The sequence below is a fragment of the Porites lutea genome, chromosome 9 (assembly GCF_958299795.1).
Source record: "Porites lutea chromosome 9, jaPorLute2.1, whole genome shotgun sequence".
Classification (NCBI taxonomy): domain Eukaryota; kingdom Metazoa; phylum Cnidaria; class Anthozoa; order Scleractinia; family Poritidae; genus Porites; species Porites lutea.
This window is the reverse complement of record NC_133209.1, coordinates 4,964,608-4,982,255: the sequence shown is the minus strand read 5'-3', so window position 1 is coordinate 4,982,255 and position 17,648 is coordinate 4,964,608. Positions and strand designations below refer to the sequence as shown.

The 17,648-nt window shown below is 38.5% G+C and overlaps 1 protein-coding gene across 2 annotated transcripts in view; it reads right to left on the bottom strand.

The window, feature by feature from the left end:
- LOC140947515 (alpha-1,3-mannosyl-glycoprotein 4-beta-N-acetylglucosaminyltransferase C-like) overlaps positions 1 to 17,648 on the bottom strand; it is a 38,245-nt gene that overhangs the window by 3,894 nt on the left and 16,703 nt on the right. For both annotated transcript variants that reach the window (XM_073396640.1, XM_073396636.1), the window contains exons 3-4: positions 7,109 to 7,183; positions 6,220 to 6,306 (exon numbers count right to left, since the gene is read on the bottom strand). In XM_073396640.1, the coding sequence (XP_073252741.1) occupies positions 6,220 to 6,306; positions 7,109 to 7,183 (162 nt within the window). The remainder of the gene's footprint in view (positions 1 to 6,219; positions 6,307 to 7,108; positions 7,184 to 17,648) is intronic.

Sequence of the window (17,648 nt, the reverse complement as noted above, 5' to 3'; positions counted from 1 at the left end):
TTTAAACCTACATAAACTTCTCAATACACGCATTTCTCTTCCTGTAACCCTCACGGGGTCAGAAAAGGTCTCATAAAGGGCGAAAATCACCTCTGAGGTTAAATTTACCGAACGGAAGTTAGCTTTACAAAAGAACAATGAAGTGCTAAAGAAAATTCTGCCTTTCGTTACCACGTAACACCCTGCTTTGCAGAACCTTAAAAACATTTTAATGAGCAAATGGCACTTAATTCAAGATCAACCACTACTGAGAGAAATATACAACGAGCTGAACGACCGGGATTTCATATAAAAGAGCAAAATCGCTGGGAGATATCCTCGTTAGAGCAAAATTAGAAGGTCACGTATCACATTATCACGAGCTTATTAGTCGTGTTCACCTTCCACCTCGCAATCTACCCCATGTTGGAATTTGAACCGCAAGTCACGTTTCAATGTGCTTAGTACTTGTGAGTGACAGCTTTATCCCCAAGGGTCCTTGGGAGCTACTCTGAGAGTATATATGATAGGAAACATTGGCACGCTTTGTCCCAGTCACTTCACTGTGTCCGACAAGAAGGGCGTTTGGCGACCCACCCGCCCTCCCGAGCGGGTAAGTCGGATTCCAGCTTACCTACATTCAATTCAGTCTGTCTAGGGCTTGTCCCAGGTCAGATTGATTCCCCATATATATACCTTATTTTAATGTCATAAATAACAATACCCAGGGATGAATATTATACAATTGACCCCTCCAGAAAATACCATAACATACCATAATGCTCTTTGTTTGTCACCCCAAAATTTTGCATAAGCATTGTTTTCAGTTTCTCTTGGGAATTAAAATGGCCCCAAGAGAAACTGAAAACAATGCTTATGCAAAATTTTGGGGTGACAAACAAAGAGCATTATGGTATGATATGGTATTTTCTGGAGTTATCAATTAACAATTAAGTCAATTAATCGTTCACACTTTTCATTGCACAGTCACTTCCAAAATTCCCAATTGACAATATTATTCTCACTTCCGTTTTCAATTTGTTTTTCACAATGCATAGCTTGCAGGTTCGATTGTCCACATAGCATAATTCGCCTGTAACCCATATTTAAGCTATACGTGCGCAGCTAAACTGAAGATCAATGTTCATAAACAATCAAACCACTTTGTGTTATCGCTTTTTCCTTAAAGGTTTTGTCCATTTGTGCGTTTAAAGGTGTTATGAGCAAGAGATCGAGAACGCACATCCACTTCGCGCAAGAGCAAAGTTTATTCTCAAAGAAATCGACACGTGTTGGTACAAATCACGTGATCTTGTTACAAAGTTCAACCAATCATAACATCCCCTTCCTAAGCTAGCAGTTCTCTTTATAAATCATATTACTACTAATAAGTGGGGCTAGAATACGGAGTGAATAGTAACTCGACTGTGAATAAACCTTAAGTTATAAATCTGCTAGTACATGATATAGTCTTTATGCCAAACTGGAATCACTTAGCCCGTGTAGAGCGACGCAGACCTGAAGACTGATTGTTGTCGGTAGTTGTCATTTCCAACTCAGCATAAGACTCTGCACTGGGCAAGTTTACAACACATTGGTCAGTTACAGAATCTGAGTCATTATTTAGGTACTCGCTTAGAGTAGTAGGTGATTCCTGAGTAAGATGAATTTGACGTCTATTTCTATGGTACCCTTTACCCGTCTCATCGGTAATCATATAAGATCTGGGTGCTAAGTGTTTGTCACCTGGTTTCCTGAACCTTACACTATCCCCTTCCTTAAGTGGGGGTAACTGTTTGGTACCTCGATCATAGAATTCCATGTACTTAGCTTGACACCTCTCAAGTAATCAGTGAACATCCTTACAGACTTGGGGCTCTAACATTATGCGGTGGACTGGAACCTGTGTACGAACTTGCCGGCTGAACAACATTTGGTTGGGTGAGTAAGGAAAATTACTTATTGGCGTATTGCGATACTCCATGAGACCATCATTTAGGTTGCCTCCTTTTCCTAACATGTTTTTGACAATGTGCACAGCCCTTTCTGCAAGGCCATTTGACTGGCTATAAGTGGGAATGATTGTTGTGATTTGCATGCCACACCTATAAGCATACATCTTGACTTGCTTCACCCTTGAGTTGGAGTGCCTCAATGTACTTTGAATAATAATCAATGACCACAAGATAGTTTTGATTTTGTGCTCTAAAATATCTGAACCAACTGTCTGCCAGGGTAATAAAGGGACATCGTGAGTTTGCATGGGTTCTTTGCATTGTTTGCTCTGGTATTTCATGCATTTTTCACAGCTAGAAACCATCTCTTCAATATCTTCATAGTCATGCCTGGCCAAAATACTGTCATTCTTGCACTGGCTTTGCTTTTTTCAATCCCACAGTAACTCACATGTAAATTTTGGAGAATATCTTTTTTCCATGGGGATGGGATAACAAGTCTATTATCCTTGGGTAAAATTCCATCTGTGACATGAATATCATTTGGTACATCCCAAAAGGACTTTAGAGATGGGGGTGTACATCACACTTATGAGCAGGCCAACCCTGTAAAGAGTATTGGTGTAACATCTGCATGGTTGGGTCATTGGAATTCAAATCTCTTAGCTCCTTCAACTTAACATCTGAGATGGGGGGACTAGACACAACACTATGAATAAAATACTCCATGTCTTTATGCATGTCACTGTCACTGGGCATACTGGACTCCTTGCATGCCCTGGAGAGGGAATCAGCAATGTAATGAAACTTTCCTGGGACATACTTAACTTTAATGTAATACTTCTGTAAACGCAGCCTCATTTTTTTAAGTGGGGAGGAACTTTAAATAGAGGCTTTTAAAGATACTTTCGAGAGGCTTATGATCCGAATGCACTTCAACTTCAGCTCCGTGAGTATACATATTAAATCTCTCACACCCAAAAACAATTGCTAGCATTTCCTTTTCTATGGGTGCGTAATTTATCTCTGAATTTGACAAGGCACGTGAGGCATATGTAACTGGTTGGCCTTGTTGCATCAGGCATGCTCCTAAGCCATCTTTGCTAGCATCAACTTGAAGTGTGGTTGTTAAGCTGGTGTCATAAAAGCGTAAAACAGGGGCACTACTCAAAACTGTCTTAATCTTGGTGGGTGCAGAATCATGTTCGGGGAATCATGCCCAGGATACATCACCCTTGAGTAAGGATCGTAAAGGGGCGTTTAATTCTGACATGTTGGGAATATACTTGCTAAGATAATTGATCATGCCCAATAACCTTTGTAAGTCTTGCTTGCATGAGGGTGGGGGAATGTTATGAATAGCCGAAATTTTTTCTGGGTCAGGTGAGAAGCCCAGTTCACTAACAACTTCACCCATATCCTTGACTTGGTTACCACGAAATTGAATTTTGTCACGGTTGAACTTAATATTACGTTTTCTTGCTCTTGTCAGAACCTTGGGGAGGATCAAATCATGTTCTTCTTCACTTTTACCACCAATGATAATATCATCAAAAACTGGTAACGCACCTGAAATATCACCGAAATGTTTCTCAACCATTTTTGTGCAACCTCGCCTGCACATGAAATACCAAATGGAATTCTTTTGAACCGAAACCTGCCAAAAGGTTAGGTGGAATAAGATACCCAAATAGGCTTTTAAGTAAGAATTTGTCCCTCTGTACATGCAATTATCCATTTTATAGTGCTTACAACAGTTTGAATCATCAGGTTAATTTTGGCTAATTTAAGCTTTGTACTGATATCGAGAAGAATCCAGGACCTTCAGTCTATGTAGATGCTACAAAAACAATGCATGCTCCACACTGTCAACGAAACGTTACAGCATTTGGGGAAAATGCTGGACAACAATGTGTCGCAATGAGTCTGTGCGCTTTAATTTACAGTAAGATAACAAAGATTACTTCAGTTGATGATATGACTCAAATAATGTTTGTTGGTATTCAATTATATTCTATTCTGTCACTGCTTGCAAGACAATCTATGTTAATGTTAATTGAATTGCCAGGAAAGGTTACAGTGTTTGAGCAATTTTTCCACCTTGAATACAGTGACAGTTATACTAGTAACATCCATGGTGATCCCAGATTTGAGGGGTATCACTACTGTATATGCCACAAAACTACAAAAGAATAAAGTCAATCTTGTTAAAGGGCCATGATTAGTTTTACTATAATGTGCCCTTCTCCATTCTAATTTTCTTCTTTTATTATTATTATTATTATTATTATTATTATTATTATTATTATTATTATGTACTCGTAGTTTAAGCAACTTTGTACCAATTGATATTGTACAACTAATGTATTATTGATATTGTATAACTATTGTATTATTGTACAACTAATGTATTATAGGATGGACCAAAAATAAAAAATAAAATAAATAAATAAATATATGCCACTCCAGGGTACAGCATTTGAAACACTCTTGGCACTGAACTACAACTCATTTATTTTAACGGTGGCAATTGTTGGTGTTGGTATCTACAGCATTGAGGCTGGGGGATATAAAGTATTTGATTCTCATGCTAGAGATAGGTATCATAACAGTTATAGTGAAGGGACTTGTATTGTTGGAAATACCATTCATGCATAAATTAATACAATACTTTCAGACTCTACATAGAAATGAGGATATACATATATGAACTTAAAGGCGTACGTATTGCCACCTTTGAAGCTCATCTTTTCTCAAGCAATGTTGAGCATTGTAGTGTATCAAATGTTAATAGTTACCAATGTTCCTGCAAACAGTGCTGCCCTATAGCAGTTTATGCAATGTGCGTGTGTTACTCTCTTATTAATCCTTGTGGATACTGGACTTAAGGAACTTTATTTGCCCTTGTTAGTAACCAGAATACCCTGTACAATGTGATGGGTGTGAAAACACATCTGTCAGTCAATCTTCTTCAAAGTGTCAATATCAGTGGAGCTGAGATAAACCTTACTCTCCGGGCTGTAACCACTTACCTTATTATAGGAAATTAACGCTCCATGAAAATTTTGTTGAGCGTTAATTTCCGCGACGTTAATTAAGTGCAGCGCTAATTTCCGCGCTCTTAATTTCCAGTATGTTAACCCTTAATTTTGGAGCCTGTCCAGACATTCTTGACACCTTAAAAACATTACCTACAAGCTTTCTTTCTTTCCATTTACCCTTTATTTTTCATCTTTCACAAAAGCTAAGGCGAAGGTTAACAATATTTGTTAAATTTGTTTCCAGTTGTCAGCAACAACTGTGTCTTAATCGCGTTAATTTCCTTTATTATGAAATTCTACCAGGGGCACCCAACGAGAATATAGTTCAAAACTACTTAAACAGAGAATTGTTAAACGTATTTTAGTATTTAAACGGTAGATATAGGCATAATTTTATCCCCTAAAAATTTTTCATCTGTTCGGATTTCCTAGCTGAAAGTCAAGTGATCCGAAAATTATAGGGATCAAAATTTACCTTTTCGAAAATTTCAGCCAGAAAAAAGGCTCCCGAAAATTCTAGGTGACCTTTTTAGGGTAAAAATCCGTTAAAAATAGGCAATTCTACCATTGTTTAGATGTTCGAAAATCCTAGGAGGGGCAGGCAAGCAAGAAATTTTACAACAAATGTTCCGAAAATTCTAGATCTCAAATCGTCTTCCGAACAGATATTTTTCCGTAAATTGTCGTTGGGTGCTCCTGTTCTACCTCCTCTTTCGCGTTAATTTTCTTTATTCGAAAGTCGTTTTCCATTAAATTCGCGTTAATTTAAGTCGCGTTAATTTCCAATACCTTAATTTCATGGAGCGTTAATTTCCCATAATAAGGTATGTCCTATGTTGCAATTTGGCTCCAAGCATGTCGGCATTGAATATGTGCAAATTTCAAACATTGTCATGAAATGACAGCATTTTTTTGTGGATTGGGACATACGGTGTAATGTGTGATTCAGCAAACAAGTAGAGTAAAGGATTTATCTTCTCTGGTAAGATATGATGACAGTTGTCTAGCGGCAGTAAGGCATGTTCAAAGTATCCTACGCGTAGTACGACCACGCTCAAATATAGACTCTCACAGCCTCTTGTTCTCAAAGAACTTGTCACGTGTTGGTGCAAATCACGTGATCTTGTTACAAAGTTCAACCAATCATAACAAAAGGGGTGTTAATTTTCCCTTGAATTCGGTCAAAGCGTGCACCTAAGCTATATTTATTAGCCGGAGAACCTTCGAGTTTGCTTAACACTTACGTTTTTCTCGAGGATACACCCCTAGTTTGTTAATCTTTGAGGAACTCATTACCTCCAATCTCGGACAGACAGAAACGCCGGCTCTTCCTAAACAAACAAAGAAATATAAACAAAAGAAAAGAAGAACGTAGTACGTTTGCGTAATAAGGCTTCAAAGATTTTACGGTTTCAAATTTGTCAAGACTTTGCAAATACGGGAAACATTATAACGTAAATCAGCTAAAAAGTCAAGAACTGTTACTGCTGTCACATTCATTAGGCGAAAACCTTCTGAATGAGTCACTGTTAGTCAAGTCAGGATAGCTCAATCTATCTACTTGACTAATGACTCAGAATGTTTTCGCCTAATGAATGAACAAGCGTGCTCTGTATACGTTTACTGGCAAATTATTACTGCCAGTTCCATGTTCCACGAATCATTTCTTCAGTTAAGGCTTCGTTTAATGATAGAGGAAAAAACTGAATAAAGAAACCTGCTGGAGCCCATACGCAGTCAGAAATACTAATGACATATGGTTGCTAACCAAACGAATGCATATACTTGAAAGCTTTCGAAGTAGTAAGACTCATTACATGTTTTATAGCTATTATCCTACTTAAATTTTGTTACAAATTTTGGTGATAGTAATCAAGAATTTTATATAGTTTATATTGGTTAAAACTTAGTTTACTTCTCTGCTCACTTAGTCAATAGAATAATCAGCCAGTTTCCACAGAGTCATGGTTGTATTCGCCATGCACGTCCGTGGCAGGTTCCTTTGAGAACCGAGTGTCGACCGACGATCGACCGCTTTATCGACCGATAGATCGGTCGACACTACCTACCAGTAAACATGATCCAAGAATATTTGTAACTAATCTTGGCGGCGGAGTAGTTAATAGAACTGACCTCTTTTAATGAAGAGCTCTGTCTTTAAATTCACTGTTGGTTGTAGTGATAACTTTAGGCTTGACTGCATGACCTCTAAAACAAGAAAAGGACAGATGTTTGTCAAAACTTAGCTCTCGGCTCTCTCTTAACTTTCCACGACTCATTCGAGCACTTTCTCTGACACTGAAGGAGCTCAGTGCAAATCTTGTATTTAATGCCCCAAGGTACATAACAGTTAATGTTGATGCATGCTCAAAATACTGTTTTGTGCGGTGTTACAGGACCTATCGTCCCGATTTTGAAGATATATGGAAAGTTATAAAAAAATTCGATAAATAGGCTTTTAAGGTTCTAGATCATTCTAAGTGTTTAAGTTTAAAAATGCAACATAATGAATAACCAATTTACTAATACGCTTTGCATGCAGAAACAAAAATATCAACAGTGTGCTTTTTGAGAGTGGGATATGTTGTCTCCAAATTTGACATCCCTTGGAAGATCCTTATCTTTTAAATGAACATTTCGACCTTTTTAGTAGTTAACTAACGAAGCATAAGTTTTGTGGCTCGTTTTTCTTGGCACATACATCCTACGCATTCAGTATGTAAGCCTATTATAAATGACCATCAAACAAATATATAGAGAGCTTTTGAGAAGTAAGCTTTTAGAGAAAAAGACTAAGAAGTTATAGATAGATAGAGAAAGAGAAGAACATCAGGAAGAATGTAGAACCACCTTGCGAGTAAATAAAATAAACCTTGTAAGTTTAACCGGCTGATTTTGGTGGAGTTCCTCTCCTTCTCGCCGACCCCATCAGTAAACAACAGTAAAAAGCATCGTTTACCAGTGGAGAAGCCTTCTTTATCAGTAGCACACAAATAACCTTTATCAGAGGTGGACTGAGTTACGTTCAGCAGAGTACTGAAAAAGCCAGTTTATCAGTTTATCAGCGGGATGAATTCTTATAGTAATAATAATAATAATAACTATAAATGTTATTTAGCCAGGGTTATCTCTTCAGCATAAAATGCTGCTACCAATGAGGGCCCTGAAAATTCACGCTTTGTGGTCTTACTCGGATTAAGCCTCAGTATATAGTTCTGAACGATTGAGGCGACAGTACAGATAACATTTAAGCCAGTCTTGAACTTAAACTGAAGTTTATTTCAATGACCGCGGTCGCGATAATCAAGTATTCTGAGAAATCGGCAGGTTGTCGGTCAGTGTTTTATTCTGATATGCAAATTAAACCGTACAACATCTTAAGTTGTTGTTGACGTGCGCCGAAACATGAATTGAACAAGGTAGCAAAGAATATACATAGCACAGAGTCTTGAATAAAAACAAACCAGTAATTAAAGTGAAATAAGTCTGTGTGCACGCGGCATGTTTTGAATCTGTAGTAGATGTCGTTTCCTTATTTAAGGCTTCACCGTCGCGAAACGAAAATGGCTATAAAAGTCGGGAAACCTTGTAGGACGACAAAATAGAGCAAAAGAAAACTTTTGAAAAGTTGCAAATCATCCTTTTACGTGTAGATGTATACACGCAAAGCATGATGCAGCTGGGAATTAGGAAAAACATATCGTAATTCACCCACCGGTGGAACATGTAGGATGAACGTTCAAAGCAGTCGCATCTTTGCCAACAATAGGGAGCTTAAGCAGCGACGTTTTTGAGCGACGCACGTCAACCGGAAATGGACGTTTTGCACTCTTGAGCCGTGATTTTGAACAAATTTTTGGGCAGATTGTCTCTATAAGAATTAAGACACTTGCAATATAAATACGGTAGCGTCAAGGCTTATTAAAAGAGCAAAAGGCTCACTTCCGGTTGACGTGCGTCGCTCAAAAACGTCGCTGCTTAAGCTCCCTAATATCGTCTGGCTGCGTCGTTAGTGTAATTGCACTATGTTTCTCCATTGTGATAAAGAAAATCAAGATCAGCGAGCCGCTTAAAAGTAAAGCTGTAACGGAGCCTTTCAAAATGCGTTTACACCTTCGGTACATTACGGTAGTTCAGAACGTCTGTGCTTTGTTGACGGACGATCAAGCTACCAACATCACTCCTCTTCCACTGGCGCTTTGGAAGTTCAGTCAAGCCGAGTACAATGCAAATAACGAATGCAGGGCTGTAACCCAGCCGCTACCCGGCCTTGAATGACAGTTCTAAGAGGGGCCGTAAGGGGGTTTCTCGTGAAAAAAAACGGGGAGGGGGGGGAATGCGGGCAAGGGGTGCGGATTTGACAAATTTTAAAATTTTTTGATCAAATTCCCCAGGGTGGGAAACGAAAGGTCAATCAAAAGTGTCAAAAAAGCCCCCACCCCGGGGGGAAAATCTAAACAAACAATACTATAATACTATATAAAACGAATAAAAGAACATTTCAAAAGTACTTTCTTACTACTTTTATTTAAGGTTAACGTAAGCTCCGTTACATTACTTGCTGTAATTAAGTATTTTCTCTCTACACTAGCATCTCTTATTTTGAACAACATAATCACTCCAGGAAGATTGACCGTGCTTTTATAATATTAATGCAACGTAAAATGCTTTATAACATCTGCTCAACATGTGGGAACAGGTCGTCAGTGACCCGTAAAAAATCCTCTGACTTTCATGGTAAAATTCGATTTCAATCGAGGTTTACAATCAGATGGGAACTTGAAGATAAAAACTTTCTCAAAATAGACATTATCTGTTTAGATGACAGTGTAAAGTATCGGATTATGGCGATTAAACAGCGCCGTAGCTAGTATGAGGCCAACGGAGGCACTCGCCTCGGTAAAATTTTGACGAATTTCGCCGATCATTTTTATTTTACATAAGCGATCATCGGATATTTTTAACGCATCATGATATTACAAAGAATTCAGCAATTCAGTTAATATACTATGAAAAAATTACCATATCATCGATCTCAAGGGGCTACGTACGTTAACTCAAATTTTTTTTGAACAAATACTGATCAAAACCATTGGCGAGGTTAACGGTCACCCAGATTATGTAGCTTGTTTCTGATTATTGCTTTTTAAATTCCACTTAAATTAACTCGAAAAAAAGTTACCGAAAGGCCCAGAAAACGCTGCAAATCGCATTTCCGAGAGACTAAAGTTCAAAATTTCTCGGGGGGGGGGGGCATGCCCCCGAACCCCCCTAGCAACTCCCGCCTGCCTCGGTTGGCCGTTTGGTCTGGCTACGGCACTGTTAAAACAAATGAAAACTTCATACCATTCTCCAACAGCGTAACTTTCAGAAAGCCTCGAGGGACGGACTTGGTAACCGCTTCTGAATTGATACCAGGCTTCTATCGGTTAAAGTCAAATGTCCCGACCCCGGGGTCGCTTCACGATCAAAAGCCCGACATGGGGATAGTCTCAGGAATCAAATCCCCTCCCTTTGCCCGCACTCCCCCCCCCCCCCCACGGGATTTGCATTGATAGGTGCATTACCCAATTTCAGTTCCTTGCACGGAGAACTTGAACCTGTGAAATGGAAACACCCCAAACAATAACTTCCGAATGAAACCAACATTAGCAGTGATCCGTGGGCCTTATAGAGTAAAAACACTCAATATGGAGGCTTATTTGTGAAAGACGCTCTCATCAATCATGTTATTTCCCGTGAATCGTGAAACTCGAAAATTAATTGCCGTGATTCGTGATTTACTATTTTTAATGACCGTGAACTGTGCGCTGGACCCCCCCTTACGTCCCCTCTTCTAAACACAAAGAACCGGCTTTAAGAGGCTGTCCGCGTAAGAACTGATAAGGCAAATTTTGGTCTATCACGGATTGCCCTGATTTTTTCAGTGGAAGATAACTATCCTATCCCATGAAGAAATATCACATTTATTTGGACCAACTCAATTTTTTCTCTATTTTACAGAAATATTTTCTAGGTCACCTAAAACTAGCTAGTTTGCCGTCGGAAGTGGTGCGGATTTAAGGAAACTTTAGGGGTCTTGCAAACCTACCTTACAAAGCCCAATAACCTGATTATTTTACACACAAATGTTTTAACTCTGATTAATAGTTTCAAGGTTTAATGGTTGCATTCTGTGGAAAGTTGGCTGAGATATGATTTTTTTAAAATGACCTTTAATTTGCTTATCGGGAAAAGTAATTTGCATAACTAGAGCTAAACAGTAATTTCGCAAAAGTGGCACCTGACCCAGACTCAAGTCTATCATAAAACAGAAGTACTAAGACCAGTCTACTTCTTAATGCAATAAAATTTGTGGGCACTCTTCTTTGCGTGCTGTACAAAGTTCCGTTAATGTTCCAAACTTCGCCATTTTGACAGCAAAGCTGGAATTGTAACGGTCTGCATCTGGTCGAATAATTTCCACAGCTTTAACGTTTCTAGTTATCGCTTACTGTCATTAGACCCTTTAAATGTTGGACTTTCAAAAACATGTGGAGAAAACTTAGTGATCGCTTTTTCTTGGTTTTTTTCTTGTCGACGATGAACGTGACTTAGTTCTCCGTATGCAAATTAGCCTTAGATGCGTCGTTTCAACAACTTGACATGAAACATAATCCTTACATTTCACATTTCTAAGGAGAAAAATAACCCTCCTTTCCACAGAAAATCCACAGAAAATAAGGGTTTTTTTTGTTTAACGAGGAAGAAGCAGCTGAATAATATATCATGATATATGTTTGCGTGGCTTAAAATAATTCAATTACTGTGGCCTGTCACGCATTCCTAAAGAGGGGCGGTCGATTAGAAAACAATAGCGTTGAATCGATTAATTTTATTATATTATCATCTTTTTTTAAATGATAGTTATTGATAATAATAAAAAATAAGAGTTAACTTGCAAGGTAAGTCCTCTTGTCAGCAAAATAAAATTTGTGGGCACTCTTTTTTGCTTATCAGATCTTTGTACACGGCACTATGATAAAAAAAAAAAGCCCCACACTTTTTCTATCTTAAAAAGTTTTTTTAAGGCCTACTCTGGGACCTAAAGTCGCCTAAAGTTGCCCAAAGTCGCCTTAAGTCGCCTAAAATCGCCTTAAGTCGCCTAAAATCGCCTTAAGTCGCCTAAAGTCGCCTTTAGTTTCCTTAAGTCACTAAATCATTCAAATCTTAACGAGGTTCAAATTGTCTTGTAGTTATTACTTTTTTAGTTTTCTATTTCCAGAATGCATGATTTCTCATAAAGTGTGTAACAACCCATGTTCAATAATATTAGCCACAGACCCACCCCACCCCCCACAAAAAACTCCCACAGTGACTTAAGACCCATTAATTTCCTCTCCAGCCCTCTAATTTATACATTTAATTACCTTACACAATTTACTACACTTAATAATTAGTCGTAAGCAATACAAGAATAATCATTCCTGTATTGTTTATGCAAAAATGACAACATATAGTACACAACTTTATCCAGTCACTTGTACAGGTATTTTATTAATTTCATCCGGGAGGTTTGTCTCATATTTCTGAGTAAAAATATTGTTTAAAAAGGCATTCAAAGGTTCAAGTTCTAGCTAAATTACATTAAACAGTGTGCAAAGAGAGTAGACAGAGTAGTGTCCAGGCAATAGCCCTGGGGTACTGGATTTTATGATTGGGCTAGTGAACTGCGCATTTAACTTGCCTGGCTGGCAAGTAAAGTCTTTTTAGGGAATTCAGATTACAGAAGAACTGTAATCAGTCCCATTCATAAAAAAATTGGGGTTAGTTAAAACATGGCTTTCAGGCTAGTGTATGCTAGGCAAGCTGTAAAGCTGACTTCCTTTGCACCATGAACAAAATATAGTTAAAACTCTTTTCTACTGCTTTGTGAGAGTCCAACATTGAAAGACATTTCAAGTAACTAAGATCAATACAGGTAGGTTGAAGGGAGAAAAAAAAAACAATTATTGCCGCCACAACATTAATCTAAATTTTCTGGTAGTTAATACAAGTCTAAAGGTCAATCGAAAAAAGTGTCCATGTAAATTACCATGTAAATTTTTTCTCCAGCACACAACCTCTGATCTGTATTTACCGTGGAATTATATCCATCTATCATTGACAGAAACACAATCACTCTTATAAACTTGAACACTTAGCTTAGCTTGTACAGTCGTCTCTTTAGGTCTTCCCTTCCAGACAGAAATTCAAGCTTTGTACATCGAAGGTGCGTAATACTGCTCTTTGTTTATGTTGTCGTGATTGCTCCCTGCCAAACGATTTGATGTAATCGACCATTATTGATGAAGAACGTAGAAAAGCGAAATAATACTGTTCTTTCCTCCACGTTATGGCCGCCCAGAAAGTAGTGTGTTTTGATCACGTGAATAACTGGTCTGGAGGCGGGGAGAGGGCGGGACCGAGAAACCATGGAAATTAGCTTGCGACTGCAGTGGAATTCTGGGGAAGCAAAATGGCGGATAGAATGTTGTACCTCGCGTTTTCGTTTAAAGATCTCCTTTTAAATGGAAATTTCTGACATAATAATGGAAACGTTTACACCTGGTACTGCCACCGGTTTAAACATGACGCATAATGCTTCCTTTTGTGCTAAGAGCGTAAACGCTGCCGCGTGGAACAGACCGAGCGAGGTTGGTTGAAGCTAAGCTTAGTTGTTTCTGCTGGTGCATAAATGCACTCATGAAATCAACCCGACTGGAAAGTTTCCAGAGAGACCATGGATAAGAGAGTACGGTTCACTAGCGAAGCAAGTATTTGGAAGTGTTTTGTGTGACTGAGACAGGAAAGGAGCAATATATATACGGCGAGAACTACAAACTTTTTGTTTTGAATTCAATTGGAAAAACATCCTCTTAGCCAAACGTGTGGGGACAAACATTGGCAGAGCAACTGCCAAGACATACAATGGGGATCGTCATTTCCATAATGTGCGATATCGATAAGTGATTTTAGATGTTTTAAATTAATTACTTAAATGTTTGTTGTCAAATTATGAAAAAAAAGACATTTCAATATAATGTTTTTGCTGCAAAGCAGCTCACAGTATTTTACAGAGATGTATTGAAATACTCTACTTTTAGGGTTTTATTTTTTGGAAAAAGAAATGCAGGAACCATTGATTTTTTTGTCCCTTATATTATGAAATAATGCATTTAAAGACCAAGAGAAAATTTACCCTTTTGGTTGCTTCTAACTCAGTTTTTGTCTCTGCTAATGTAATACTAAACCAACACCTTTGATATTAGCCTGTGCCACAGATAGAACTAAACTCTGGGTTAAGTCCATCCGCAAAACAGTGGCAAAATCCTAGTTCTGGGCCCCCTGTGTGTGTATCAGGATTAGAGAACATGCCAGGACTGGACTGTTAAAAATGCCATTGTCCATTTGCCAATCATGTTGAAGGGGAACTCAAAATGCTGGTAATTCATTTAGTGCATAAAAGCCCAGAACAAGGATATTAGAGCTGCTTCGCAAATGTTACTAACCACGGTTAGAATACACCTGCAACACAAGCTACCTTGATATTTAATGTTCAAAATATTAGGTAGCTGAGATTGTTGAAAATTTGGAAGACTAATGTAGATGTCTTCAAGACTGAATTAACTTATGCTACAACATTGTGTCCCTAGAGAGGTAGTGTTATCAGATTTTGATTTTGTATATGTTGTAGTTCATTTTTATTTCAGTTAATTTTTATTTTTCCATCGTTACTGGGTATGGTTATGTATGCTAGTGAATTTAAAACAAAGGAAAACCAAAAATTAACTGAAATTAAAAATTAACTGCAACATATTCACTAACATGTAACTCACCTAAATGTCACCTTTTTCTCCTTAAGTCACCTTAAGTCGCCTTAAATCGCCTAAAGTCGCCTTAAATCGCCTTAAGTCGCGCAACATTTTGGCCAAATTTTCCTAAAGTCGCCTTAAGTCGCCTAAAATTACGGCGACTTAAGGTCCCAGAGTAGGCCTTTTTTAAGAGAAAGTCCATGTAGAGCTTTGCAAAAGGCAAATTAGCTGTAAATTTCAGTCTCATTCAAAGATCTTTAGAGCGTTTATCGGTAGCAGAATGAAACGGGAAAATAGTTTCTTTTTTCAGTGAATACACGCAAAAGGGATTATCTCAGTTTTTAGTTTTTGTTAGGGTATAACATCCGTATTCCCAAGATGATCTTGTTTTGTTTTCAATCTAATTGAATTGTAATGCAACAGGTGCTAGTTTCAAATATAATTATGTCAATGAAATCGCCGAAGAGATCAATTGTGAAAAATGGCTTATTTGGCTATTTCATATGATCAAGCTGTTCTTTCCGCAAGATCGTCAAGACAGAGTGTGGTCCCAGTAGGGGTGTGGAGGGAAATGTGTTGGTCGCAGAGTGCATGAATGATATTACGTCGCACCTAGCCAGCTGTCACTTGTGTAAGTGTAGCAAAGTCAATGACTGAATGAACTCATTTTAGCGAGAGTAGAGGTTTGGTAGGTATTCGGAACTGAAATGACAATCTGCCCAAGGCACAGACACTAAATAGCCTGTGTACAGACCCCCCCCCCCATCCCCTTAGGAAAAATCGGAGAAGAGGCCCCTTCTCCGAGGGGGTGGGGGTGGTGTGTACACAGGCTAACACTAAAATGACAATCTGCCCAAAGCACAGACACCTACTTGGCAGGTTTTTGCGAGCACCAAGGTCTTGTTAGGCTCGATTGTAAGCCGCTGCGCTGGAAAATGAACCCCCAAGGGATCGGGAGACGGCGGAAATCGATCCTAAGGTCTTGTCAATACCCCGGTCACACTCTGGATCATACTGACGAAATAACTACTGTGGCAGGAAATAAGTCAAAGTTTTGCTCCATCATGTAAGTATCATTCTTTTTTCTTCTTCATGCAAAAAATTTCTAAACGTACAGAGATATTCTAATTTCTCCATTTAACATTTTATCTTGCGATGTTTTCTGATGTTCGTTTCCAGTTTATTTGAGCTTGCAAAGATAGTTTATTTATTTCTATTTTTTGACAGCCGTGTATCTTGCTCTAATGAATTCTTACCTATAAAATACTATACATAAAGGTTAATCCGTGTGTTGTAAAAGATAGTTTTCTGATGATTGTTTGAAAAGCATTATAAATGGGGAAAAAAGAAAGAACTTTATACACGGAGTCAGGATTCAACCTCTTCCCCAGGGCTTTCCCGCCCCTTCCATTTTCTAAGAGGAATGTCCTTGGGACGTGTGTGAAAAGTAAACAATTTTTTTTAACTTAAACAGTGTTTAAAACATGTCTCTGGTTTTGGAAAAATTAGTGAGACTTAAAAGTACCAGAATGTTCAGTTCAACTTTATATAGCCGATTTGCTCCTCCTGTCGCAAGAAACGTGAAAACACTTGACGCCAAAGGGTCGAGAAGAGTACGATTGAGCAGTCAGCAACCACGTCCACACCTTTGCCGGAGAGGCTGGACAAGTTTTCTCTGTTTTTCTTGTTTTGATAACGTTTTCATTAATTCTTCAAAAATGCCTCCAGATTGCTTTTTTTTTTTGTAGTTATACCCTCTTGAACAATGTGCTCCATCAAAGCGCTCCTCTCATCTCTCTATTTTTAACCTACTTTACCATCCACCCTCTCTCCCTCCGGTTTCACCTCTACTTTTACAAGCATTTATACTTAAAGGGGTGAAATTTCTCCTGTGTATATTAATTTCTGAAATATTAAGTCCTTCTACTTTTTCCTTAAATTCTTAAACTTAGTTCTTTTTTCTTTAAGAACCGCCAAAGATGCTGCTAAGGCTGCAATAAGCGCACTCGCCCTTTCATATACTTCATCTAGTGAAATGCGCACCTTTTCATATACCTGAAGCCTGAAAAAGGTACCCCTTTCGGGCGGAGCCTCCCCGTATAAGCCATCATAGGGAGTTCCAATTCCGTGCTCACCTATTGTCAGCCCATGTTGGACTCTAGGCCCATTTGAGTCAACACCGAAACATAGTCCTAAGTGAAATTACAACAAGGCAATGGACGAAATAACCAATGTAATGAACTTGAATGTAAATTGAGCTTGACCATAGAGATCTGCTGCAAGAAGACGAGGTGTTCGAAAGGTAAAAGCTTGTTGCAGGAATCGCTGAAGAATAATTGAGACCACAACACCCTCAATCAGAAACTTTCAACCTATGTGTATGTCAAAGAAAGATTAACCTAGTCAGTTCAACGTGGTAACAGAGCCGTAGGGAAGCTGCCTCCCCTGGACCTGTTGAGCCAGACAAATCAAGTCTGTGGATAGATTTGTTTTCTTTAGACTCAGTTATTTTGATTATAGTGATTTGCAACTGCTTGCCATTTTCATCTTCGAGGTCTATTTTTCGGAGACATATCTCATGACAAGTGCTGAAAATAGCATTTCGGAGCCTCCAAATTTGAAAATTTTTCTAGGGAAAGGACACCCCCAGACCCCCCTACAAGGCTCGTGCCTTCGGCTCTCGCGATAATGCCCCTCGTTACAAAAAAAATAGCTACAGCCCTGAGTAATGCTAAAAAAAATAAGTTGTGTCACTTTGAAATACCATTCAAATCCAGGGAAAGAAAAGGAGACCTAATTTACAAACTTTCGTCTTTCATACACTGAGTGCACGTGCTTTT